Genomic DNA, 27,290 nt, shown 5'->3' with positions numbered 1-27,290 from the left:
TGTAACCGCTTGTCCTGTGAAGAGTCGCGGTTGGAGCCTATCCCAGCGGTCATCGGGCGAGAGGTGGGGTACACTCTGGACAGGTCGCCAGTCTATCACAGAGAGACAAACAACCATTCACACCTTTCACACTCACACCTACGGTCAATTAAGAATCACCAATGAACCTAACGAGCATGTCTTGGGAGCCAGAGTACCTGGAGAGAACCTATGCCTACGCACCTGTTGGCCTGGATTCGAACCCAGAATCTTCTTGCTGTGAGGCATCAGTGCTAACCACCACTACTCCACTGTACCGCCACCTCATAAAACCCAACTATACAAAATCATACTGTAAAAACAATTAGCTGAAAGGATTGTGTGGCCATTCTTCATGTAAAGGTTTGGTTAATTGAGCCACGATAATTAAAAGGTGTACATGCGTCCCCAGCTGTATGTGGTATGCCTTGAAATGGGACTGATTTACATATTTCTTCAGGAATCATGGTGAACGGTCAACGGGTTATGAAAATTAGAAATTAGAAAATGATCAATGAATGGCAAATAAAGAAAACTTTTAAAAGGTGATTGAATTCATTCATTCATTCATCTTCTGTAACCGCTTATTCCTGGAGCCTAACCCAAGTGTCATCGGGCGAGACGCGGGGTACACCCTGGTCTCCAGTCTATCACAGGGCTAGCACAGAGAGACAGACAACCATTCACACTCACACCTACGGCCAATTTAGAATCACCAGTTAACCTAACCAGCATGTCTTTGGATGGTGGGAGGAAGCCGGAGTACCTGGAGAGAACCCACACAGACACAGGGAGAACATGCAAACTCCACACAGAAAGGCCCCAGTCGGCCCATGGATTCAAACCCGGGACCTTCTTGCTGTGAGGCATCAGTGCTGGTGATTGAATTACGTACTGAATTTGGTCAAAGTAACATAAAAGTAGAAGAAGGAATATGTGGAAATATTGCTTTACAAAAACAAAAATACTAGCGTTATGGTCAGTTATGTGTTATTATGTGATTTATAAATAGCCACATGGTGGTGCTACATATGTACCAGTAACTTTTTCTATCTTATGAAATATATGCACCAAAACCAAAAACAAACCTGACGCAAATCTACACAGGCATGTTTAAATCTGCAAACAGGCTCTTCTCTCTCTCTCTCTCTCTCTCTCTCTCTCTCTCTCTCTCTATCTCTCTCTCTCTCTCTCTCTCTCTGTTGCTTTTATCAGCAGCTCAGGTGTGCAGGCAGGTGTCAGGTAACTCGGTGAACAGACACACCCAGCAGACAGGACGGAACAGGCTGACATTCAAACAAGCAACAACCGCACCCGGTGAACTGGTTTCGCCCTTCATTCGCTCCTTATTTAGGAAATAGCTGCGCATTAGCCGCAGTCCTTAAATAAATAATTACGTTTCACTTTTGGGACATGGGTGTGGAAGCACCTTTGTTCAGGTATTGATAGATTTCTTATTCTGGAGGTGGTTTAGCCGCTTCTCGCTGCACATCCACAACACTGTTTGTGTGTTTTTAATGCCCTGAGGGGGGACTTTACATGGTGGGTTTTTAAAAGCAGCGGATTATGGTTTGTCTTTAGTTTATACAGAGAGGTGAAATGCACAAAACACTGGCTGTAATTTAATCCTCAAAATGATCTGGATACACCCTTCACAGGTGAAGCAGTCACAGAAGGTGAATGAATGAATAAATGATCTGGACACGTTTGGATTCATGACTTTGTGCCTCAAAAATCTTTTCTACGGCCCTGGGATTGAGGCTTCATGATGTAGGGCAGTGTGACACACACAATGAAAGAGTTAAAAAAAAACAAAAAAAAAAACACTCAAGTGAACTCCACCCACGCTACGTCACAGTGCGCACGTTCCACAGGTGTCACAACGAGTTTCGTTCCGATCTCTTAGACTCAAGTAGGTGATTCCCACGAACACACGTCCTGCATTCTTCTGCTTTCCGGAACCGGCGTGGTGTCCGAGCTCCTGTGGAAAGTTTCTAAAAGTCTGCAGTGGGAGGAAGAGAAGAGTGGAGAGAGGGGAGGGGAGCTCTCCTGGAGGACTACAGCGGCTCTGCTGAGCTCTCACACACGGATCAGTCCGGCTCTGAACCTCCGGGATGTCGGCCGTGAAGAATCTGCAGCTGTGGTGCCGGGTCCAGTGCGAAGGCTACCGGGATGTGGCCATCACCAACATGACCACGTCCTTCAGGGACGGCATGGCTTTCTGCGCGCTCATCCACAAACACAGACCCGATCTCATGTAAGTAGAAACCGAAGGACACACACGGCGCAGCGAAACGGGAACCGGGTGAAGTTTGTAGTGTCCCAGTCTGTTTATGCTCTCTGAATCCTGGCTCAGAGTCACAGGCAGTTTATGGTATCCTGGCTCTTCACCACATAAGCTGTTTTACTTCCCAGCTTCGTGGGAGGTTTCAGCAGTTTCTTTTCTTTGGTTTTGAAAAAGAGGAATCATAGTGCAGCTTCTTGGTTCTGTAAACATGAGAATGAGCTCAGCTGTGGACTCCGTGGAGCTCAGGGACCAAAGGGGCCACCGTGGTCTGCACAAAGAGCCACTTAACTATTTTGGGGGTGTTGAAAATTGCACGCTTATGCATCTGCAATCCATGTTATTGAGCTGTAGCCGACTAAAATGAAATCTTTGGAAGCTGGTCCACCTTTTAAGTCTCGGACTGAAACCTGAAAGCAAAACCGTTCAGGTCAAAGAGCAGGTGAAAAGACGGACGCAAACAATGGTCATAAAGATCCTGATTTGAAGTATGAACTTATGTGGACGTTTACAGTGTGTTTCGGTTTGGTAATCCATTATGTAAGCGCTTACACAGACTGGCAGGAGATGGATGATGTAGAGGAATGTTGGAGTGACCTTTAAATAATTAACCCCTCTTCTTTTTGAACTCTTGGGAAGTTACTTTGGCGCCTTGCGGAACTTCTTGTCTTCTCGCCCAGAGACACTGCCGCCTCCCTCTCTGCTTTCTCAAGCAGCTTTCCTTAAGTTCTTCCCTCTGGTTCCCTCTGATAAGGTCTAGGGACTTGGTTAGTACACGTCATCCAGAATCTACCTATCCTAAGAAATCTTACTTGAAAGTAGTCCATCATTATTTGCTCCCTTAAAAAGCTGCTCGTACTCTATATTTGACACATGCCAGGCCTTTCACAGCTTTGAATTAAAGTTATTTCAACTTCAGTGACAACTCTCTGGATTATACACAGACAAGCCATAACATTATGACCATTGACGGGTGGAGTAAACAACATTGACCACCTTTTGACAATTCAGTGTTCTGCTGGGAAACTTTTGGATCTGGCATTCATTCGTGTGGACGTTACTTAGACATGTACCACCCACCTGGACCAGACCAGGCACCCCCACCCCATAGCAATGACACTCCTTGATGGCAGCAGCCATCCCCAGCAGGATGCAGCCTGACACAGACACACACAAAAACACTTTTGGAACAACTCAAAAAATATTAAGAACAGCGCAAGGTGTTGACCTGGCCTCCAAATTCACTAGATCCCAAACTGATCAAGTATCTGTGGGATGATCCACAGAGGCCCCTCCCCTCAAGGGCCCCCAATAACAGCGATCACCCTCAGAAGGCCCATGTCCATTCTCTGATGAGTCACAACTGTTTTGGAGACACAAGGGAGACCTACACAGTATTAGGAATGTGGTCATAATGTTAAGGCTGATCGGTGTATGATTGATTTATGAAATGTCTTAAGTCTCTAATGGACTCAGATATTCAGTCAGTAATAATATAAAGCCAACTAGTAGCAGCAGATTCTCACGTCTGACCGAAGTCCCGTCTGGGGATCAGTAAAATATTTCTGATTCCGATTGAAAAGTATTTTTACTGATAGTTGTGCTTTGTCCAGTTTCTCTGCACGTCTGACATCCCTCTCAATCCAGAAGGAATTTAAGATCATTGTTGAGCTTCTGCAGGAAACAAAAGGAAACGGCTCCTTTTCCAAGTAACAGGAGAGTTTCCACCAGGGACCAATGAATAATATTTGTACCTCAAAGTACCCTGGCACAAGTTAGTCTGAATAAGATAACATGCTAATCCCTTGATTCACTTCTTGATTCATATTGCAAAGCCTTTTTTTTTTTTTCTTTTCTTTTTTTTTTTCTCATCATCTTGCAACTGAACTTTGGCTGCTTCACACACAGGCTTTTATTATTATTACTGTTTCCAGAGAGGTCATTAGACAGACACTTCTTTCTTTTCAAGAAGAGACACAGCTGCTCCGGTCGCCGTCCTCTCTCCGTTCCAGTTCTTACCCCGAGCCAGACCGGCGTGGCCGCTCTGTTTCGTGTGTTTACACGGGCTGAAGAGCTAAGCGCTGGTTAAAAGGCTCATCTCCAGTTTGCTCAATTTAAACACAGTCATGAGCGCATGCTGAACCTCGCGTACCTTTCGGTTTTGAGAGCACGGGGTCGGTGACTCAGCCGCAACGCTGTCGCTGTCATGATAAATGTGAGGAAGCGGTGTGTGTGTGACTAAGCATGTACCTTGTCAACAGATAAAACAAGGAGGGAAGTTGGAACACATGTGCTTTGTTCCTCGTGTTCATTCCTTTCTGCTTTGTGTTGCAGCAACTTTGATTCTCTGAGGAAGGATAATGTCTTTGAGAACAACAAACTGGTAAGACATGCCTGAATGTTTTTAATTTTAATTTTGTTTTGTTTTTCTGACACACACTCACATTTCCTGAATATGCACAGACTTCCAGTAGAGCAGCTCACTGATTCCTGGCCCTCCATGCTTTTTTTTTGGCCTTGTTAATGACAGCCTGCTGCAATATTTCACTCTTAACCACATTCTAAGTTTACACAGACACAAGTAGTCTGCTAATGATCAGAACAAAACCACCTCGATGGGAACTCACTGACGCGATCTGAAGGGATATTCAGATTAAGAGAGGTGGTGTTAACCTCCTATATTACCCTTTAATAGGAAAATATCGGCGCCAAATAACCGTGTGAATGCTTGATCTCTTTCTTTTATATTTTCTGTTGGAATGAATAGCCCATGGGTAACGTGATCAGGTAGCGCAACGGGTTTCAGTGAAGGACAGAAACACGGAGGCAGCTAAACAAAGAGTTGCCTCCATCTTGGTCCGTCTTTTACTATTTAATCAATTCAATAGAGTCAATAAAGCTGTAAACCTCTTCTTCTTCTGTAATATTTCCGGCAGATTCCACGCTCCACAGCGACCCAAACCGCTCTGAGCACGTCCAAAGAAGACACAAACATGAATCCTTTCAGATAATTTGATTTAGTGTCCGTGAAAACCTTAATTAATTGGCATCTCTGAGGAAATGTTGCCCGTGTAAACGTAGCCGGGGATCCCTTCACTTTTATATCCGCTGAACAGCAATATCAATAATGATTCCCTTTCCCTTTTTTACCAAGTACCAACGAAACCGGTGGCATTCCCGTCAGTCTTGGCTGCACTTTTATTATTTTTTTGACAAAAACTGGCGTGAAAACGGGCTAAACTAGTTTTACTGCTCTGATTGAAGCTGTGATATGAAGTCTACACAGTGCTGTAGACTTTATATCCTCTGCACAGTCTACACAGGGCTGTAGGCTTCATATCTTGTTTGCTTAAGTGAATCATTCCACCTGGATCCGCGTTAATGCTTGTCTGATTGGCTGATGTACCTGATATTTAATGGATAAGGAAATGAATCACTCTGACCTCTGCTCTGGTGCCATTACCGGAAGAGTTATCTCTTACTTTCAACGTATTTTAGCCCGTTCTATAAGTATGTTTAAGTATATCAAACGTCTCGTTGTTACCATTTAACCTGCCCACATTAACCTGATGTGATCTAATGCATTCCAGACATAATGAACAGAAGAATCTATTTTTGTTTGCTGAGTGTCTATTCAAATGACAGGTCGTTGTGAAGGCTCTAGTTTTTGCTGTGCTACAATGCATCATCCTGACAGGTTCCTGTTATTTGCTGTATAAGAGTGAGGCTGGTGCAGCTAACAGGGATACCCTAATGTTATATCAATTAAATATGTTTAAGGAGGAACATTTATTTTCAGCGTTAGAATGGAGACAATTATCTTAAATTCTAGTTTAACTATAGTAGTTTCAGCAGTGACCACAGTCACAGGGAGGCGTTGTATAGTCCTATGGCCTGAGGGACAAACCACCTCCTCAACCTGTTCGTGGAGCAGGACCAAAATAGCAGCATGTCACCGAATGAGCCTCTCTGCATGACTGTGGCGTCCTGTAGAGGGTGGTGGACATTGTTCATGAAGGACCGGATTTCGTTCAAGGTCCTTGCATCTGCCACCGATGCCAGGGACTCCAGCTCTGCCTCTACCACAGAGCTCGCCTTCTGTATCACTTTGTCCAGCTGTGAGGTGTCCTTCTCCTTAGTGCTGCCCCCCACCACCCCCAAAGCACACCACAGCGTAGAAGAGGGCACTGTCAGCGATAGTCTGGTAGAACATGTCCAGCAGCTTCCCGCAGATATTAAACGACCTTAGCCTCCTGAGGAAATGGAGACGGCTCTGACCTTTTTAGTATCCCCAGCAGGATGCAGCCTGACACAGGCAGACACACAAAATGTTTAGGAACAACTAAAAAAGAAAAACAGCCTAAGGTGACCTGGCCTCCAAATTCACTAGATCCAAAATTGATCAAGTATCTGTGGGATGATCCACAGAGGCCCCACCCCTCAACCCATAGGAACCAAAGGTCCTCACTAACAACATTCTGTTGCCAGACACCACAGGACACCCTCAGAAGACCCATGTCCATTCTCTGATGAGTCACAACTGTTTTGGAGGCACAAGGGTAGACCTACACAATATTAGGAAGGTCATAATGTTATGCCTGATCGGTGTATGTCAAAGGATAATGATGTGAGATGTTCAAGAAATTGGAAAACTTACGGTTGTCAGCTGTTTGTCAGAAATCAAATCAAATCAAATGTCTTTGTTGTCGTTGCGCAGCTGTACAACAATATGAAGTGGTACAAAAACACTGTTGCATTGTTGCGCTTAGCCGTAGTATTGGTGAGTTACAGTCTCGCGTGGCACTCGAGTAACAACAGGCAAGCTGAAGACATCAACTTACAAGAAATAGTTAATAATGTAAACGTTGAATAATTAAATCCATAAATGATTTATCTGCCAGTAACGACGGTAAAACCTTTCGGGCATGTTTTGCCTCCACACGTCTGTTGACTGTGGATGTTGCGTCAGCACCGTTTAACGTTGGGGGGATTTCAAAATCGTCAGGTGATTGCCAAAGGTTTCAGAGTGTTTCAATGTGGGTATTTTCACTCTGGCTGCCTTGTTGGATTCTTTACTTTCACTTTCTCCCCTTAAACTCTATCACTGAAAACAAACGGTGACATGAAGCAAAAGCTAAGATTTACATTGAGGTACATTAAACCACTTTGTCTGTCAACTGAAACAAGCAGGTTGTTTGATCTGGTTGATCAAATGACAGTAAAACAAGGGCCATAGGGCACAGGAAAGTAAACATGGATTTTATGGCTGCCTCCATACTCGGATTACTGATTAGGTTGTGCCTCTGGAGCTAGCTGGCATGCCTTTGCTTGTTTTTACTGTCTCTATTATGGTTCCATGGAATTGGTGATTCAAGTTTTGGAAAATTCCTGCCTACCACTGACTTCCTTACGTCAAGTGTTTCATAGACTTTTGGACAAAGATTTTTATCCAAAGATAAAAAAAACCTTGATTACAATTCACAGTATCTACAACAACATTTCTCTGCAGGATTTTGCTCAAGAAGGTCAAAAAACTGGCTACGTGTTAAAAGAAAATAAAGCCGTTATTGTCTTCATATTTAAAGTTGAATGCCTTAAGTCTTTAAAGATGTCTTTCTTGGAGGAGTGTCTCACAAAGTCAGACATTCTGCTTTTATTAATTCACTGTTGCTGTGGCCTCAGCGCTTCCTCCATTTCGTTGGATAACGTTGATTTTATTTGCAGGCGTTCCAGGTTGCAGAGGAGCAGCTGGGAATTCCAGCGCTGTTGGATGCGGAGGACATGGTGGCTCTCAGGGTTCCCGACCGCCTCAGTATCCTGACGTACGTCTCTCAGTACTACAACTGCTTCCATGGACGCTCCCCGAGTGAGTATCAATGGTGCCTTCGCTGCGTCCTCCTCTCATATTTGTCCACCCTCCTCCCCTTCTCATCTACGTTTTTATGTGCCGTTTGCACACAGTTGGTGGTATGGCAGGTATAAAGCGTCCGGCTGAGTGCCCCGCGGATGAGCCATCCGGGAAGAAGAACCAGCCGGTGTCGGCTAAGGTGTTTTCCCCTTCAAAGCCCGCCAGAGAGAACAGCCCTCCCCCGTCCTCCAACATCACAAGGCCCACTCATTCTCCGAAACAACCCAGAATCTCACCACAGGTAAACTTCGACGGCTGGAAGAAGCTTTTCAAAAAGTCTTGATTTTGGAAATACTTTCCTGAATGATATTGTGGAAGTTCATCACTCTAGCCATGTCAAAGATGACCTAAATAGCCTTTGTCTGTGCCAACAGATGAACAAAGTTCTGTTATGTAATAGACAAAAGCCCACACTGGCTCCCATCAGTCACTTGTCCCCTTTGTCCCCTCTCTCTCTGTGTCTCTCTGTCTCTTCCAGGATGTTTCGGTTGAGAAACCCCGTCAGACAGGCACTCTGAGTAATAAATGCGCGGTCTGCAACGGGCATGTTCATCTGGTGCAGCGTCATCTAGTGGACGGGAAGCTCTATCACAGGAACTGTGCAAAGTAAGGACCCAGTGAGAAGAGACATAATAATCTTTGTGTACCTTAGTTTAGTCTCAGTGAATCACCACCGGACCAGTTAAAGACCTTTCCTTAATTATATCAGGTTGCATTTGAATTATTTATAAAGTAACTCAAAGTGAAGTTACCTGTCGTATTTTCTAGTTGTGTCTTTAAAGGGGAACTACCGTTTTTTACAACCTGGACCTTATTTCTGGCATAAAATACGACCGTTTACTCACCCATATAACTTTGGTGTCATTTTTAGCCCTTCGGAAGATATTTAGCTCCAGCGTAGCGCCGCGTATATCCATATAGTGGAAGTGACTGGGGCACCGAAACGCAGCCTCTAAATAACACATTATCTGCCACAAAACTCGTTCATTTCACCAATATTTTGTTATGATATGGAGCTAAATATCTTCTGAAGGACTAAAAATGACACCAAAGTTATATGGGTGAGTAAACAATCGTATTTTATGCCAGAAATAAGGTCCAGGTTGTAAAAACAGTAGTTCCCCTTTAAATGATGAATGGATTATTAAAGTTTAAAGTGGATTCATTAATCTAATTTTAAAGAAGGCTTAAATTTTACTTTTTGTCGTAACAAAATACAACATCCACTGTATCATATTCACATAGTATAAGTTAATTTGCTTCCGGCTTTCATGTTTAGTTTTTATTTCCTTTCATTTCTTTTTATTAATTTCCTAAATCTGTTTTATGAGTTAGCATAAACTATCACGTATGCTCATTTGAAATAATCTAGTCTAATCTATGATGTTTAAACATTTAAATATATGATTTAAAATCGGCATAATCAAATAAAACCGGTCAACTGCTACAGAGGCCGCGGTTAATGCTAAGCTAGGCTAGTTAGCTTTTAGCTAAATTTGTTTATCCGGTGTTTTACGTGAAACAACAAAAAAATGTAATTTTAACTTATTGTTTTCAATGAACAAACTCATTTACTAAGATATCGTGACATTGTTTTTCAAATTCAAGAAATTGTTTGAGTTAGCTTTAGCTACAGCTAACAAACCAGCTAGCTTTTGCTATCCAGAACACAGTTAATGCTAAATGTAGTTTTTATTTTTATTCCTACCCTTAATTCTGTTAATTACACATTTCTGTGGCATAATCTTCATCTAGTAAGGTAAAAACTTAACTCATATTCAGGTTAATTTTGAAATAGCTTAAAGAATTTTAGCACAATTAAGAAGTATGTGTATTCGAGGTAAAACAGCATTGTGAGCGCTGGAAGAATTTCCTTACCATTATGTGTGTTTATGCCTTTTTGTCTTTCAGGACGCTACCATCCGCACCTCTTCGAGATTTACCCACAAACACCAGTGTCTCCAGATTCAGTCCCCTGCCCAGCTCCAGTAAAACCAGCACAGCTACTTCCACACATACACCATCCAAACTGGGACCTTCATGGCTGTCAAACAAAACCAGCACCCCTCCCAGCGTCTCCTCATCAGCTCCCAGTTCTGCTTCTAAAGAAAGTCCAGCAGCTTTTGTCTCCAAACCCGCCTCTTCACATGGCTCTACCTTCACTACGACCACCTCTACCGCCACCTCAAATCCCACTGCCGCTCCTCGTGTGTCAGCCACCGCCGCCAAGACGCAAGACTCCAAGTACAAGTTTTTACAGGCTAACAATGAAGAGAAAATGACCACAAGCATCAGCGTGGACGTAAATAAAGGCCAGAGTGTGGGTGGTAAGGCACAAGAGGCCACAGCTGGTCAGACTGTGTCCCTAGTTGTAAATATCGGGGGTAAAGCAGCTGCTGCAGGTGGGAAGGCGAGTTCAAAACAAGAGGACACTACGAGCAATAAGACAAAAGCAGCAGCTTTCCTCTCCAAGAAAATTGCCGAGGAGAACAACAATAACAACAGCAAACCATCGTGGTCCAAGGTAGTTCTGAAGAAAACAGACAAGTAAGAAATCTAACCTCAGACACGTTCACGTCCTGCTTCAGTCTGACCTCTACTGGTGTAGAAGGGTATTTAATGAGTTCATATCCTCTTTCCAGACCTCAGTCTCAGGTTGAGACACCTAAGAGGGAGACAGAGGTTGTCAAGGGGAAGGTGAAGCTGAAAGCAAACCCGGCACTCCTCGCTGACCTGCATCCTCCAGAGCCAACGAGCTCTACCACCAGCCCGGCCAGCAAGAGCGGACTCACAGCCAAGACTCCGGACAGAGGAGCCTCAAAGCCTGGCAGCACATTACCCAACACCTCAGGTTTGACTCACACACTTTTATTAAAGTGTCTCCGCTTTTATAAGTTGCATAACATAACTAGGCCCCAAAGCACTGTTTAATGTATAAAATTATACATTAAGGTAATAAAAGCTTCAGTGGGGAAAAAAAAAAACTTTAACATGGCGCCCATTCATTCCAGGCTAAGTTGCCCAGGGCTGAGACAAAGATGGTTTGTTTTTGGGCCGTGCATTTTTTTGTTTTGTTCAAATTTGATTTTAAAACCAGAAGCAAAAACAGCTGTTGTTTGATTTCATTTCGAAATTCAAAAAATAATAAAAAAACTGAAACATTTCTTTTATTCCATAGTCGACGAAAAACAAAAAAGAGAAGACGTAATAAACATGATTATAAGTAAAATACGAAGAAATAAGAAAAAAAGATAAACATAAAAACATAAAAAATTACAGATTTTCCTTTAATGAAACTGGAAGTATCCTGCATCTGAAGGTTATTACACTCTTTTTAACATGCAGTAAATCGTAAATAACTGCCAGATATTGAAGGAGAAAAAAAAAATGACAAAAGCTTTACTCGCAGGACATTTTCTGATTTTATAGTCAAAATAAACAGCTCAGGCTGACATTTTGAGGCTTATTTAAAGCTCTTTTAGCGTACGTAACCTACGTACATAGCCTACGCCAGGGTGAGCCATTTATACTTGTGCCTTGTCAATCCGGCTCCCTCTGTAAAAATGCCACTCGTCGTCGCTGTGTCTTTTTTTGTTTCTTCTTCCTGCTTCACTTTCAACAATGTCGACTGAAACTGTTGCTGAAATTTCACCAAAGAAGAGTCGTACAAACGTTTGTAACTCCGAACCTCCTCAGTTAACCATACCTCGATGTGTTCTTTATTGATCCAAAACAATCCATTCGATAACTGCGGAGATGGCGAAGCAGCTGGAAATACTAAAGCAGAAACACGCTACTACCAAGTGGACCAATCACAGCTCTTGCAGTCTGCGACGCTGCAACTCTTAGTTGCATTTCTGGGGAGGTGCACGTTTCAGGCTACGTCATTAGGGTCTGTGTATGGCATCAAATTGACGCAGAAGCCTAAACCATCTATTAGGTGTCAAAAGGTTAAGGCTCATGTTTATGCCATTCATGCCAACGTGACGTCTCAGGAACACATTGAGGGAATTTCTTTGAATTCAACTTTAAACTCGGGTTTAAGTCACTGTTTAAATCACGTCTCATGTCTGGACTGCTCCCTGACTGGTTGGTGAAGGCATACAGTACAATCACAGGGTGGTCATTCTGGTTCATACTATTCACTGCAATATATCCAGCTGTAATGTGCTCACGATTTAGAGGCTTCACTGATTCATTATTGACGCGTACATGTCGATCTAAAGGCGGCCCATTTCTTTTCCCTACACTCTTGGGTACTTTTACACTTTCCTTATACCAGGATTCCTTTGATTTATGAGTTTTATCTATTTTTAAATATCACTGGCCATTGTCTTTATTATTTTTTTAATATTGTTTTCACCATTTGTCTGTTTGTTGTTGGTGTAAAAAGCCATCTATTCATATATACAATATAATTGTAATAGGAGGTTAATAGCGGACGGCACATGAGTGTAATGAAGGAACTGAACCAGGAAGTGAAAAAGTTTTTTTTTTTTTTTTTTTCTTTTTTCTTTCTCAACAGTGTCAGAAAATGAGTCTCCTGCTGACTGGAGGTCGATGCTCAAGACTGTCTCCAAAGAAACAAAGTAAGACTTGTTTTATTTTCCTCTATTTGTTCGGTGCTGTCACCATATTCATGTTTCAGAATAATTCCTCCTGTTCCCGATAACACCAGGACGTATCTGTACGGGGGGGAGGGGGGCTGTCAGCATATCGACATCATGGAGCATTAACTGTCTGAGTTTCCCTCCTCGCGTCCTGTCCATCCATCCTGCGGTCCAGTCTTCCATCCGTCTCTCCAAACATTCCTCCCACAGGAAGCCTGTACCTGCTGCTCCTCCAAATGGCCCGGCCATCATTTGTAGTCGGGGCTTTCGGTTTCTCCTCTTCCGCCACATGTAGCTCCAAGTGGTGTCAGGACTGAGCAGAGTCCTCCGTGGTGCAACATATGCTCATCGCTCAGAGTTCCTCTCCCCAGATGACCTTTCCTCTCGCTGTCATGAATCAAAATGAAGGACTGTAGCAACACAGACAACGGACTACTCGTAGATAAACTGCCATTAATTAATTCTTCTCTCTTTCTGTTCATCTGCTCGTCCTTCATCCATCCACAGACCCGCTGGTTCTTCACAGCCTTCCACTAAACCACTGATTAATGGAGCTGGAAAGACTTCAGGGCTCTCCGTCGGGCCTTCCTCGTCGTCCACTCATCCCTCCAGCCCGAGCATTTCTGTCACTCCACCAGCATCTAAAGGTAAGAACGTGGTCACCTGCGTCGTGTTTAAATATTAAATGGACAATTTGGAGCATTAACAGAGGGACACCCACTTTGCTGTCTCCTCCTAGTTCCTCTGTTTTTCGTAAATTTATTTCTTCTCTGTTTCCTTTTTCAGGAATTTCAAATGGCCCAAAAGATCAAATCACTAACGGTACAAAGTCAGAATCAAAGATCTCCAAGGTATTCAACCTCGGTCAGAAAATACATTTGCTTCAACTCCCCACTAACATTAGGACGTTCACGATAACAAGGATTCAGAAGGCCGTGTTGAAGATGTACTGTGATGGCAACACTGTAGCAGGAGCTAAATCAATTTAGCCAGCAAGCTATTGCTAAGTTAGCATGCTAACGGTATTTACAGATGACAGAAATGCATATTAAGAGCAAAGAAATGGGAAAACTAAGAAGTTAATGAATATAATCAGTCTTTGAAACACAGATATAGTTAATGAAGTTGTAAAATAAATGATAATGAAAGTTTAAAAAGATGTAATTTATTATACCAGTTGCTAGCTAAGTAATTGCACTTAGATTGTGTCAATAATCCTTTAATGTCTTATTTTGGGCTGCACACTAAATGTCATTTAATAGCTGAGTTATTTCGTCGTCATTTCCGCACCTTGCTTCCCATCATCCACTTAATTTGTGTTTGTGCCTCACATCTTTAGACGAAGCCCGATTACATTCCCCGAGATGAGATCTTTAGGGAGCTTCAGGAGATCGACAATCAGCTCAACGAGCTGGAGAAGAGAGGAGTGGAGCTGGAGAAGAGGCTGCGCAAGAACGACGAAGGTGAGTCTTCAGTCGGGATGGCGGTGTTAAAAGAAAAAAGAAAAAAAGGCAGATTTGGGAGAAGGGGTGCATCCGGGATTAACCGCGTGTGTGTGTTCGTGTGTCAGAGGGTGAGGACGACTCACTCATGGATGAGTGGTTCAACTTGATCAGGAACAAGCAGTTGGCCATGCGCCGGGAGTCTGAGCTGGTCTACATGTGAGTGTATACACACACACACACACACACACACACACACACACACACACACACACACACACACACTCTTAGGAAAGGGGCACGCCACAATTTAGCGATTAGTGAAACAGACTTGTGGCCAGAAGGCTGACAGTTTGAATTCCCAGTGTCCGCCCTCCTCCGTCCCACTGCAGGCCGTCCTGGAACGAGGCAGCTCGCTCCCCCTCCCACTGGCTGCGGTGAACAGAAGTGTGAAGCAGGGTTCTGCTAAATTATTCCCTCTTCTCTCTCCTAAATAAATGCTAAAGACTCTTAGAGGTATTAGACGCCATCATCTGCTTTTGAATATTGACTTAAAGAATATGAAATACATGTCACTATCTCCCAAAATTACAGTGAGTTAGTGGCCATAGGCTCTATCACAATGGAAACTGAGCCTGTGACTCAAGAATCAAGATTCACAATATAAAAACTTAAAAACATACAGAGTTATTAAATAGTTTTTCTCCTTGTCCCACTGTTCTACAGAAGACACACACAATAATTACTATAACTGCAACTACTGCTGCACTAATCTATCACAGAATTACAAAAAGATTTTCTAAACAGAAAGTAAACACAATATACAAGTCGAACTTTACAGATATCAATAACGGTGTGCATTCACTGTATAGTTCAAACTACACAGGATAGCTGCTGCCTATGCAGTGAATGAAGACCGATAAATACAGCCGTACAAGCTAATTATAGGTACAAGAATTTAACTAGAGTGCACATGATAATTGACATATATTCAGAATGAGCATTATTTTTGCTAGAATGGGTGCTAAAGAGTTTAAATTGCCACAGATGCATGTAGTACAGCTGCATATGCAATAAATAAATACTGTTATCGATAGATACAACTGTAGAGGCCTACGTTGTGAACTACGTTAACAAAACAAACGAAGATAAGGCTATTATATATACGGCAGCTGCAAGTTTATTCAAACCTGAGCACAGTCTGCTGTCGGCCGTAGGCAACGGCAACACAATCAACAGCCACAATCTCTCCCTCACAACCATAGACTGTAAATAAAGATGGACGATGGGGCAGCTCCTTAAAGGTGAAGCCAAAGCAAGTACAGCTCCCCCTGGTGTCTGGCTGCAGTATAGGTCATAAGCTCCACCTCCTCCATGTTAGTGGATGGGACTTGGGCCAAACTAAAACACTAAAATACACGTCAAATGAAAAAAAAATAGGTAGTTAGTATAATATTGATGCATACTCAGGTGTCAAGTTTTCTGATAAGTTTTGTTTTAGTTAGTTGATGCTATAAAAACAGGATGTGACATCATTTTGACTACAAGTTGCCATGTCAACTGCTCCAAGAAGCTGTCCCGTAGGACCGTGAGAGTTGGAAAAACTAAATAAAGAATTATAGTGTGTAATCCAAAGTTTCCTTGTAACTGGTGGAGGTAGAGGTGAGCTCAGTATTGATAAATGAAAACGCGAGTGAGGCTGGCGTAAGTGTGGATGGGGCATCGATAATGCGGCTCCACATTTCTCCACTCTCAGACCGTATTGCTCAGACTCTGTATCCAAACTCGCAAGATGGCAGCACCCGTATCCCTGGAAAATAGCATCAGTTTGGCCAATGCAAGGAAGTGGGGATGCATTATCCATATTTTTATAGAGTCTATGCTCACAACATGCAACTCTCCCATGGAAAACTCTCCCGTCATGCCTCCTTCTCTGGCATGGTGCATTCACTGCCATCAGGAACATGGATACACACTCTCCAAATGTACTTAGCAATAATGTCAACCAGTGGCACAACAACAGAACAGAACATAAACACAACACAAGCTCATCAAATGTCACTCTGACTGTTATAATATAGTAGTGCTACCTCTAAATGACAGGTCATGTGTGATAAGACTCTTAATAGACAAACAATAACCATGTATTTTTTTTTGTGTGCGTCTGTGTGTGTTTAGAGGAAAAAACCAGGACCTGGAGGAACAGCAACCGAGTGTTGAACAAGAGCTCAGGAGACTGATGGAAAAACCTGGTGAGGGCTTTAGTTGAAAGCAGATACTACGCAGTTCACAACAGAGTCAGAGCTGTGGCGTGACACTGAAATATGTTTTTTTTTTGGGATCCGCAGAACATCTGAAAACAGCCTGGGACAATAAGAGAGAAAAGGAGCTGATGGAGAAACTGGTGGAGATCGTCAACGACAGGAACGCTATTATAGATGGTCTGGACGAGGACAGACTCAGGTGTGTTTTTAGACGGATCGGGGAGTTCATTTAATATTTAGGTGGTTGGATACATACTGGGTGAAGAGTATGAACTTTAGAGCTGCTTTTATATGTGGTCCGAGTTTTCACAAAGTTAGTAACATGAGTTCACTTGCTGAAGACCAGAATTAAAGTAAAAATCCCCTCCAAATAAACAATTTGCGAGACAAAGATTTCCAAATATCACTGTAGTTCCTACACTTCTCAAGTGATTTGGACGTTAGCAGTGATGCCTTGCAGCAAGAAGGTTCTGGGTTCGAACCTGTTTGCATGTTGTAATTTAAATGATTATTTTTCCAACATTTTATAAACTAAATTGAAACCAGTTAGTTAAATAAATGAATCAGTTTATTATATTATTTATATACAGAATATGGTCACTCACGCAGGGTTTTTGTGCCTTCATTTCCTCAGGGAGGACGAGGAGGACGAGGAGCTGAACAAGATGATGAGGAGTTTAAGTAAGTGTGTCCACCACCTCCACCACCGCCACCTGCCTACGCTCTGTTCGTTAGTTACCACATCCGCAGTGTCGCTAAAGCTAAGTTGGATTATAAATTATCCAATTGAAGCAGATAGAGTTCTCTCTGTGTGGTTTGTGGACGTGTGAAGCTGCGGTGCGTTTTTGAGGACGCCGCCGGGCAATGTTTTCCTCTCATTTGATCTAATGACTGCTAATGGAAAAAAAGCATCAAACAAAATGCCCCCTCTCTTTTTGTCGGCAGCGTTCCTATTAGACAAATGGATGATGTAGACTGTTAGTTTGACCCTCCGATAAAACGCAGTTAAATCTGGCTTCATTTGCAATTCATGACCAGGAAAGCAGGGCTGAAATTGAGGAGATTTACTGAACTTCAGTGAAAGGTCATTATGTCACAGCGAGTGAATGCCGTCCGTGGGCTAAACGCTAGTCATTTGAATTTTAATGGATTCATAAAGTTAATGCCAAAGTTTCACCATTTATTTTCACCATTTATGTTAGTTTACACACATGTTGCTTCAAATGCAGGAGCTACAGATACTGGATCAGTAAAGATTAGCTTATCATTGCTTAGTTTAGCCTCATATTTTAGCTTAGCTTAGCTTCATAGTGCAGTGCAAGTTATCTTTACTTAGCTTACCTTAGCTTAGTGTAGTATAGTGTAAGTTAGCTTAGTTTAGTAGCATACATTATCTCAGTCTTAGCTTTGTTTAGTTTTCTTTGCTTAGCATACTAGCGTAGCATAAGTTATATTTTTTAGCTTCTTATGTTTATTTAGTAGAATAGTGTGTGATAGCTTAGCTTAGTTGCATAGTACGAGTTAGCTTAGCTTATTTTAACAACATTATCTTTATCTTAGCTTTCTTTAGTAGCATAGTGATAGCTGTCTTTAGCTTTGTTTAGCAGTGTAGCACAGGTTATCTGATATTTTTCAGATTCTTACATTACCTTAATTTAGTAGAGTAGGCTTTAGCATGAGTTATCTTTGCTTATCTTATTTTAGTAGCGTAGTTATATTTCTTAGCTTATCTTAACTTAGTTTGGTAGCATACTGTAGGCTAACTAAGCTTTACAGTAGTGCATGCATAGTGTAAGTTGTCTTAATTTCGCTTAGCTAGGCTTAATTTATTTTCAAATTTTCTTTCATTTTTATATTAGTTTCCATTTTTTAAAACAAATTTAAGAAGTTTCTTAGCCAGTTAAAAGTTAAGGACAGAGTAAACTGGTTTTCAGAAAACTTCTGCATTATCAAGAGATATTGGCTGTGTATACAGGAAGTGTTGTTACAATCTTCCAGTAATTACTGCTTTAGGAGGCAAAAAGCTATTTTTATTTTTCATTAGCTATTTTTTTGTCTTGATCACATCTGCATAGGCCTACATGAAGAAATGTATGTTTCTCTCTTTCTATTCCAGGCGTTAAGAAGGAGAAAAAGAAAAAGTCTCCGATGGCCAAACTGTTCGGCTGGGGAAACAAGAAGGAAGAATGACGATCTGCAAAACACGCCGCTGTTTCTTCTTCCTCTGCCGTTTTTGCTGCTTAGCGTCTGTGTGCTCAGCCTGTGATTCATGGGATAACATTGGGAATATTGTGAGCGTTTGTGATCAGCCGTCATCCAGGGCTCCTTGAAAAATACCCTTCCCTCTGTCGGGTGCGTGACTCAAGATCCGACGTTTCTCCTGCCTGCCGGCGTAGCACACGAACTCAGATCATTTTAAAGGGGTTAATGACTCACTAGCCGTGATGTGATTGGGTTCAGCGCTCCAGTTGTTAGTTTTAATCCCCTTCTAGTCTTAATCTGTCTACTTAATGCTTGCACACATACATTGCTGCTCCAACTTATTGAAATGTTGGTTGTATACATTAACACAGTTGCTAATAAGAGTTAAAGAACAAGGCTCATCAAAGAGGTGGGAAAGACGACAGTAACTCCAGGGTCTCTGTCTGACCTTGTTGTTGTATTTGTACAGTTCTCTTTTAACAAGTTCTTGTGTACTTTTCTTTACAGGGCAAACATGCAGTCTTTATAATACCTATAAACCTCAGAGCACTGTCCTTTTAATGAGATTTTCAAATTGAATGCTTTTATTAATAGGGGTTTCTACTGGTTCACAACCAGAGGACAAGCAGATAAATGACGTGTACGTTTTTCTGAGCTCTACATCTTACCCTATCAGTAAATATTCAGAAGAGAGTCATGTCCTGGTCTCTCTGTCTCCTCGATGTTTTAGTTTTCTGTCTGCTGATGCACGTGAAGAGGAATTTGGGTTGTTTTTATGGCTGACTACATGAAAAGAGTGAATCTAATTTGTTTTCACGCGACTCACGATCTACATAATTATTCGGTTGGTTGGCTGTTTGGGTCTCGAATGGAAGAAGTGGTCCACATTGGACCTGGATTTGTACATGTTCTTTAATATTTGTCACCTGAATTAACTGTCCCGCGTGTCCAAATTAGACATTTTGTGTGTAAATTAGTTCCTAAAGCACTAAAGCAACTTTTTTTTTTCGTAGCCAAACTGTTCAATTTTAACAGAACTAGTTGGTAATGCACATAATTAGACATTGTATATACTGTATGCTAATGTTGTCAAGCGCTTGGTTGCAACTGTCTGGCTATTAAATGGAGAAACGAGCCTGGATTTTAAATGAATTGCTGCATAAATTTTAATAAAAAGAGGGCAACAGTAGTTGTCCATATTTTCTCTATGGCTTTATTTAATCATATAAGAATATGTACATAAAATGTCAGTTGTCTAAACCTTATACAGTAATGCAGCTGGTAGTAGCTCTTGCAGGGGCAGTTGTGGTGTTTGCATTTAGCCTCAGATTAGTTTTAATTGCATCAGATTACTTACATTTTTTATACTAACTGACTTAATTTGTTTTGCTCATTTTCAACCAATCAAGGATTTGTTGCCGTGGCTGCAGCTAAGATGCAGTGTCTCTGGGCGACCACCAGGAGGCAGTATGTGACTTTCCATGTCACTGACGCTCCGGGCACGTTGGAATCATCTGTCTGTGTAAATAACAGACTGTATGCACATCCCAAACACATAGTTACAGATATAGATTTGTTCATCTAGTATTTCAACTTATGTACTAAAAGAAAAGTTACAAAAAAATAATGATTTTACACCCCAGCAGATGAGTGTTCTATTTTCCACTGAAAACAATACAAAATATGCAGATTGTCTTTAATTTATCTTTGTGATTAGTCCGGAAAAAAAGTAAAACAAAATTATTATAATTAGATAAAGTGTGCAAAAACGTCCCAAGATGTTAAAAGCAGTAATTTGAGTTGAGAGAGAGAACATATGGGCATTGGAATGAACAATAAACGGCTATTTTTCCCATAAAGAAATAGTTTTAGGGGGAATATTTCATTAGCTGCAAGTTAAAGGCCCCTCTTTTAAATTACAATTATTCTACTGTCTCCCCTTCAGCTATGAGCGCCTGCAGTCATCAAGAGCTTTCACTGTACTAATGCAAGAATTGGCAATTACATGTGCAGCATATGGGAGAACTTATATATTTTCCATTTTGAGGTTTTCAAGACCCCAAAAGTGTAGTATTGGAGGAGTGGACCGAAATCTTAATGTGCAGTGCATCTGAGCATCTAAAAAGTTTGTGTAATTATAACAATACAATCTTGTGACTGAAAACTGAGCAGTGGGTCAAAATTAAATCATATTACTTGCAAAAACTTATTTTAAAAAAAGTGAGCCGTCAGTAGAAGGAACTGCTATGTTTACAGAAAAAAACAAAAGCTTTTCAAACGGTGGAACAATCTCTGTGCTACAGTTAAAATATCCATTTACAGGAGCAAAGAGGCAAAAAGAAAAATAATACAATCAAAGAAGAGAAGAAGAAAAGAGCAGGGAAATTGACTTTTAGCTTCTGGTTGTTGTTTTTTTATGTCTCTTAGTGTGAAAATCTCCAAACGGTGTAATCTTTGTCTCTCTCTAAAGGCAACATCTGTTCCTGTTGTTATGTGTGAAAATGTTTGTCGAGTCCTCCCTCAGCCCGTGATAAAACGTTCCATCAGTGCAGCTCTGTGTGTCTGAATCGATCACGTCTCTGCTTAACTTTGGAACAGCGTTTATCTTTGGGGAGGTGGGGGAGGTGATGGTGGGAGGGGAGGGGGGAAAAATGTGCCTTTGAGTCGTCGTACAGTTAGTGACGTGCAGTTATAATGTGTGAGGCTGGGGGACTCGGCGCTGACTGTAAATATACCTTTGAGGTGGTTCATTTACATAACGCGGCGAGCCCTCCAGACATTATTCACACAGAGTTTTAAACAGTTTAGTGAAATTTGGCGAGGGCTCAGCTCTGTTCTGACATGCGACTGAACCATTCACGGCAAATATCTGTTTAATCCACGTTAAAGTTATGTAAATGCAGCGTTGGCAAACATCCGACCTGTTGGTATTGTTGTTTCACACGCCTTTATGGTCTTTTCTTCACTTTTCTTTTTAAAGCTGTGTTCATAATTTGACACACTAAATCTTTCATATTCTTTTTGTTCAGAAACTTAACTTGGACGCGCAGCACGGGTCGGATGCTGCCTTCAAGTCAACTCAAGTTGTCTCCATCAATAAATACAGTAAACAAATGTCCGTTATATTAAAGCCATGCGAGGCCACAGGATGCTGATTAAGCTAATTAGTGTGAGGCAAATGTATTTCATAGGTCACCAGTGTCATGGTTTTGACATCTGAGTATTTTCTGATTGGTTTAGTAAAGTTCTTCCTTGGTGTTTCTTGTCTTGTTTTACTTCCTGTGTTTTCCCGCCTTTAATTGTTGGATTGGTTTCTCCTTGTGTGCTCCGCCCTCATTAGTTTCACCTGTGTCTCCTTAACCTCTCAGCCCATGTGTGTATATAGCCCAGCCTTTGACTTTCTTCTCTGTCAAATCTTCTGTGATGTTGATGTTTGTTCTATACTTGTGTTTCTCTTGTTCCAGAGTTGTCATCTGGGTCCTTACCTGTTCTTTTGTGTATTCGGATACCTGCCATTCCTGCAGCGCCTTTTGTTCCCTAATTTATGAAGTTTTTATTGAAGTAATTTTGTTACCGTCTCTGCCTCCGCTTAGTGTCCTGCATTTGGGTCCTCCTCAGCCACTTCCATGTGACAACCAGAAGGTTAAATCTGGTGCTTTTTGTGACATTCCTACATTGGTGCACCTGTAGTGATGTCTTTTTTTTATGATAGTTTATCAGAGCTGAGGTAGCAGGAGTCTGTCTGAATCTGTTAGGAAACATGATGTTTTTTAGTGGGCGGGGCTTACCTGGACTCCAAGCTAGCCACAGGAATACATTAGCTAACTATAACTAGCAGTTTGTGTAGGCTTGTTTTAGACAATGTTTCTTTTTTTTAATATGTACGGTCACTCATTGTCCAGGACCGCGAGCGTTACTTGGAAAAGTTAACAAGAACTGAGCGTACGCAATAACACAACGGACGGACTATCTGACAGGATTACTTGTTGTGGAAAGGCCAGACATTTACACGTACTTGATGGAGAAACCAAGTGTGCACACTAAAGAGAAACTGAGGGCATATAAATATTTAGATGCCTATAACTGTGTCCTGTGGTATTGTACAGAGATTCAGCTTACAAAGATTTAACAGAAGAGTTTTGTGTTAGCTAGCTAGCGACAGGGACGGAAAACAAACATACAGCAGGCTTGGGTTATTGAGAACCGAACCAACGGCTACGTCTCGACAGCTAACTGCACTAGCATGGCTGGATAAGTAGCCTCGTAGTTAACTACATACATGCTATCTATGTGATTGTTATACAGGCTAATGGATATGAGCCCATGCCTATAACAAACACTAGTCATGTGAGTTTCTAATGGCAGCAACCACAGATGTTCCTATTGAAATCCCAAGTCCTCACCAGTCATTTGGAATTGAAGAAGCTACTTGATGAAATGTCCTCAAGAAACTCTATAAGTACAGTTGCCTTTCTTTAGCTTTTTTTGGAGATTGCCCATGGCGGCTATCATATAGGTTAAGAGGCTGATGAAATGAAAGACAATACTTAATTTAAATTTGCCTGATATGAAGTGCGTGCCGCAAACACGTTCATTTCAATAAAAGGATCTTTTATTTGACAGCGGATTAAGTTTAAAGGATGAACAGTTATTAGCAGTTAAGGCATCTGTCAATCAGCCGACACATCTTTATTTCTGATTGGTTGGAGAACTTTTCCGTTGTTTGAGTTGCATCGTTTGAAACACACCCCATATTCTGAAAGGAATTAAGCATGGTAGTCTTGAAAGGCATCAACCATAGCACCAAATATAGTAAATTATGCTCCTAAAGTCTTGTTTTAATACGGTAACACGCGGTAGTACGGTAATATTTTACAGGAACTCTTAGCGCTCCAGTTATGGATCTGTTTCTTTCTTTGAGCTGATGTGAAATCATTTTGCTGTGTTTCTTTTGCTTCTTATCACTTCCTCTGTGTATCTTGATGAATGTATGAGTGTTCTTATAAACCAGTCAGACGTCCTAAAGCAGACGTCGAGAGCGCTGTAATCTCAACATGTAGGCGGCTTTATTGAAAAAAAAAAAAGAATTTCCACCAGCGTATATTTAGTCCATGTTTGGATGCAATTCTTTGTTTTCGCACACACACAGCAGCACACCATATTGTGTGGCTGCAGCATACTGAGAATAAAGTGATGACAGATTTATGAGTGAAGACAGATTTTTGCATGAAGGGGGGAGTGTTGGGTTGATGTATGGAATCCATAGCAAAGTGATTTTTAGTGTAACAACACGCAGCGGAACAAAATAGATGCAACTGAACTGCTGCCTTCTGATTTGTTTTGGGATATTTTCCATCTTCCCTGCTTTGACGAGGAGCGCTGCTGTAGTGTAAGCGTGCCTTTGTGACAGAGGCCGCTGGAAAAGCGATCACAGCACGTGGACCCTCTTCAGAACCTCTGGATGTCGCCCATGGAAACCCTTTGTATGTGGTCTCTACTACCGTACGCACACACACAGAGTAAAAACGCACACTCACCTTGTTGTTGGTGGTGGTGGTGGTGGTGACAGGCGGGAAAATCATTTGAGAATTTTGGTTGAGGTCTTCTTCTTTGTGTTTCTCCAAGTGTCTGTGACAAGCCAGCAGGGTAATGAGTGTGTGTGGTTGTGTGTGTGTGTGTGTGTGTGTGTGTGTTCAGTAAGCCCCACCATGGATGGATGCTTATGTTTCTGTGAGTAATGTGAAAGACAGAGAGGATATGTGCTCAATGAATCACAAACACCATCTATCAGGGTAAATATTTCCACTCACATTTTCGAGCTGAGTGAAAGCTCAAATATTGGTCTGTTGCATTATGTTTTTTTGTGGCCTGAAAATACAAAAGAGAATAATCCCTGAAAAGCTGCAAATGGTCAAGTCCAATGGTGAAAACTTGACCACAGTCATTCGTTTACTTTCAGATAAAGGCAATAGTAGAAGATGTAACATTAAAAACATGAGTTAATGTTAAGTGTGTGTCACATGCGACGTGTTTTTACATTTTTAAAAGCCAGTCTAAAAAGACATTTCTCTTACTGAACTCAGCTCAGGGGGGGCTGTGAGGTGCAGCTTGGGACCCAGGTTCATCTCCCGCCGTGTCCATGGCTGAGGTGACCTGAGCAAGCCTCTAACTCCCAAATTGCTCCCTGGGCGCCGTCCTTAGAGGCTGCAGCCCACTGCTCCAACTTACTGTGTGAACAAATGGATGGGTCAAACAGCAGGAACTGCAATTTCCCCATTGCGGGACAATTAAAGGTTAAATTATTATTATTCTTTTAATCTTTTAATTTAACAGATTTCTCTTTTCTTTATTTACTGTTGTAAGTCTATGGTCTAATCTGCCACTTTTACTGTGACAATAAACATCTCTAATCTTGAAATCAGTTAATGCTGAAAGGTAACTCAGTGCATTTACTTTTACTATATCTAATTTTACTAGTACCAAGTACAGTAGAACAATTTAGAACAAATCAGAAGTACTTTTCCTACTCCTCTACGTTTCAGTTTAAATCACTGTAGTTTTTACTCCACTGCGTTTATCCGACAGTTATAATTACTACTTAATTAAATATGAATTTGTTATATGTTACAGATAAAATTGCCAAACAGTATTAATCTGTACCATTAACTCCACACCGACATCATTAAAATGATAGCTGCATGAATGAATCTGAGGACCTGTGTAATACATTTGATGCTTTCCAGTAGTGCTGATTTAATTGCTCAAAGGAAAATATAATAATTTACATTCTATATTACCATGGATTTCCTCACTCTATCAAAGGTATATTCTTTAAAAGCGCCCACAATCACATGTCTCATATTTAGCATTTAATGCATGTGGTAGACTGTATGACATTTTAGCCTCGAGCTGCTAGCTAAATGTTAGTGATAATGTTAGCGAAATAATGCAAAAAGGAGACCTGTTAGCTAACAGTGGTTTATTTACAAATTGAGCAGGTGTTGAATTACATCAAGTCGGTCATGTTTGTGTCCGCCTGCTGGATTTAAATTGAATATTTACCAGCTCCAACAAATATGTGGCTGTGGCTGATTAGCTGCTAATGCTACACTGTGTTCTCAAGCTAGCTGCTAACTGAGCAGGTTTGCTGCCATTTGTTGCTGAAAACCAGAAGCTGAAGTTAGTAAACGTAATTTAAATGATCCCATTAAATAAAATATATAATAGCCTATATATAAATCCATTTTGTAACATAACCACTCACAGTTGGCTAGAGTTTGGCTCATTTCATAAATGTACACGAGGGCCATTATTTATGTTTTTAGCCGTGTTTAATGACCATCATTTCTCCTAAGTCTCTAATATTTGTCGGCTATTGCAAACATTTACAACATGTTGGATGTTGGTTTTCCTCTTTTAAATAGTTTTTGCACTAACATCCATCTTGTAAATATTACTGAATGGCACTATACAGTATAGATAAAGTCCATTATTAAAGGTGAAGAGTTGCTTGCTAGGCGGTGTTCTTTAAAGAAGTGCAGATAAAGTTCAGAGTCTCTATTTTATTGTTGTTACTGAATACACCTTGAATTTTAAAGAGTGAGAAGCAGCAGACTGGACAGGAGCTGTCATCTGGAGCTGAGCAAATCATAAACAATTTCTCGCATTATCGCCTTCCTTCCATGCGACGTGGAACGGGACATAAGGCTTATCAAAATAAATAATGTAAAATTAATGAGTCCACGATCGAGTGAGGGGTCACGGTTGGCCTAGACATGTCTGTAGTAACAGCAGGACAGAGAGGACGGCTGAGATTATGACGAGTGTTAAACAATTAATTTTGAAGAAGTTTGAGTTTAATGGTATTTATATAAAACAGAGTAAGGTGTAAGTAAGTACCTGCAATGCCACGACTGTAGAAAATAGAGGAACAAGTTCAGCTGTAATGCCATAACTGCAGCTCTCTCGATTTCTTTTCAGCAGGGCATTATTTACATAAAGGACATCAACTATTTGCAGGTCTTTTCCATTGTTTTTCCCCTTTTTCCCTGGTGTTATTCTTGTTCGCGGCGAGAACCATTGGTTTTATTTTAGCTGGAAATCCTCAGAGCGGTAATAAATGAGGCGCGGTGAACCAGCACCGATTCGGTTCTGCCTTTGTGCGAACGGCCTTTATGAGAGAGGTGAGAGTGAACGGTGAAAGTGGACGCCTTAAAGCCAAAACGACTGGGCGAACACAACCGGAACAGCTCATCAAGAACTCATGAGAGGCCACATGTGAAATTCTGAGAGAAACAGATGAACATTATAAAATATATATATGAAAACAATAAATATAAATGTGTGGTTTTATGTAATGAAGAAGCTTTGATCGACAAAAGTCTCATTTCACGTATGAAATATCTGTAAATCACATCTGTGTATATTGTGTAACTGTACCTCTTGTGTAATGTCCAGTATTCACGTGTGTATTTGTGTATTTTTTCATCTGTCAGTGTTTATGATAAAGACGTAAAATGTACTTTTGGCTTGCAGCTCCGCAAACAAAAAGAAATAAGGCCA

The 27,290-nt window shown here is 41.3% G+C and overlaps 1 protein-coding gene across 1 annotated transcript; it reads left to right on the top strand.

Annotated features, from left to right (window-relative positions):
• The first annotated feature begins 386 nt into the window (after positions 1–386).
• LOC311502817 (MICAL-like protein 2) lies at positions 387–20,265 on the top strand. The gene is made up of 16 exons (XM_084565211.1): positions 387–2,275; positions 4,637–4,685; positions 8,027–8,168; positions 8,264–8,451; positions 8,689–8,816; positions 10,122–10,757; positions 10,853–11,061; positions 12,736–12,799; positions 13,328–13,467; positions 13,607–13,671; positions 14,160–14,283; positions 14,391–14,481; positions 16,441–16,514; positions 16,611–16,725; positions 17,161–17,207; positions 18,643–20,265. The coding sequence occupies exons 1-16, from the start codon at positions 2,133–2,135 to the stop codon at positions 18,714–18,716; spliced, it is 2,289 nt and encodes a 762-aa protein (XP_084421337.1). The 5' UTR covers positions 387–2,132; the 3' UTR covers positions 18,717–20,265.
• Positions 20,266–27,290: the final 7,025 nt, after the last annotated feature.

Source organism: Chelon labrosus, assembly GCF_963514085.1.
Source record: "Chelon labrosus genome assembly, chromosome: 2".
NCBI classification, from domain to species: domain Eukaryota; kingdom Metazoa; phylum Chordata; class Actinopteri; order Mugiliformes; family Mugilidae; genus Chelon; species Chelon labrosus.
Note: the sequence above shows the minus strand (reverse complement) of the source record. Positions and strands in the feature narration are given on the sequence as shown.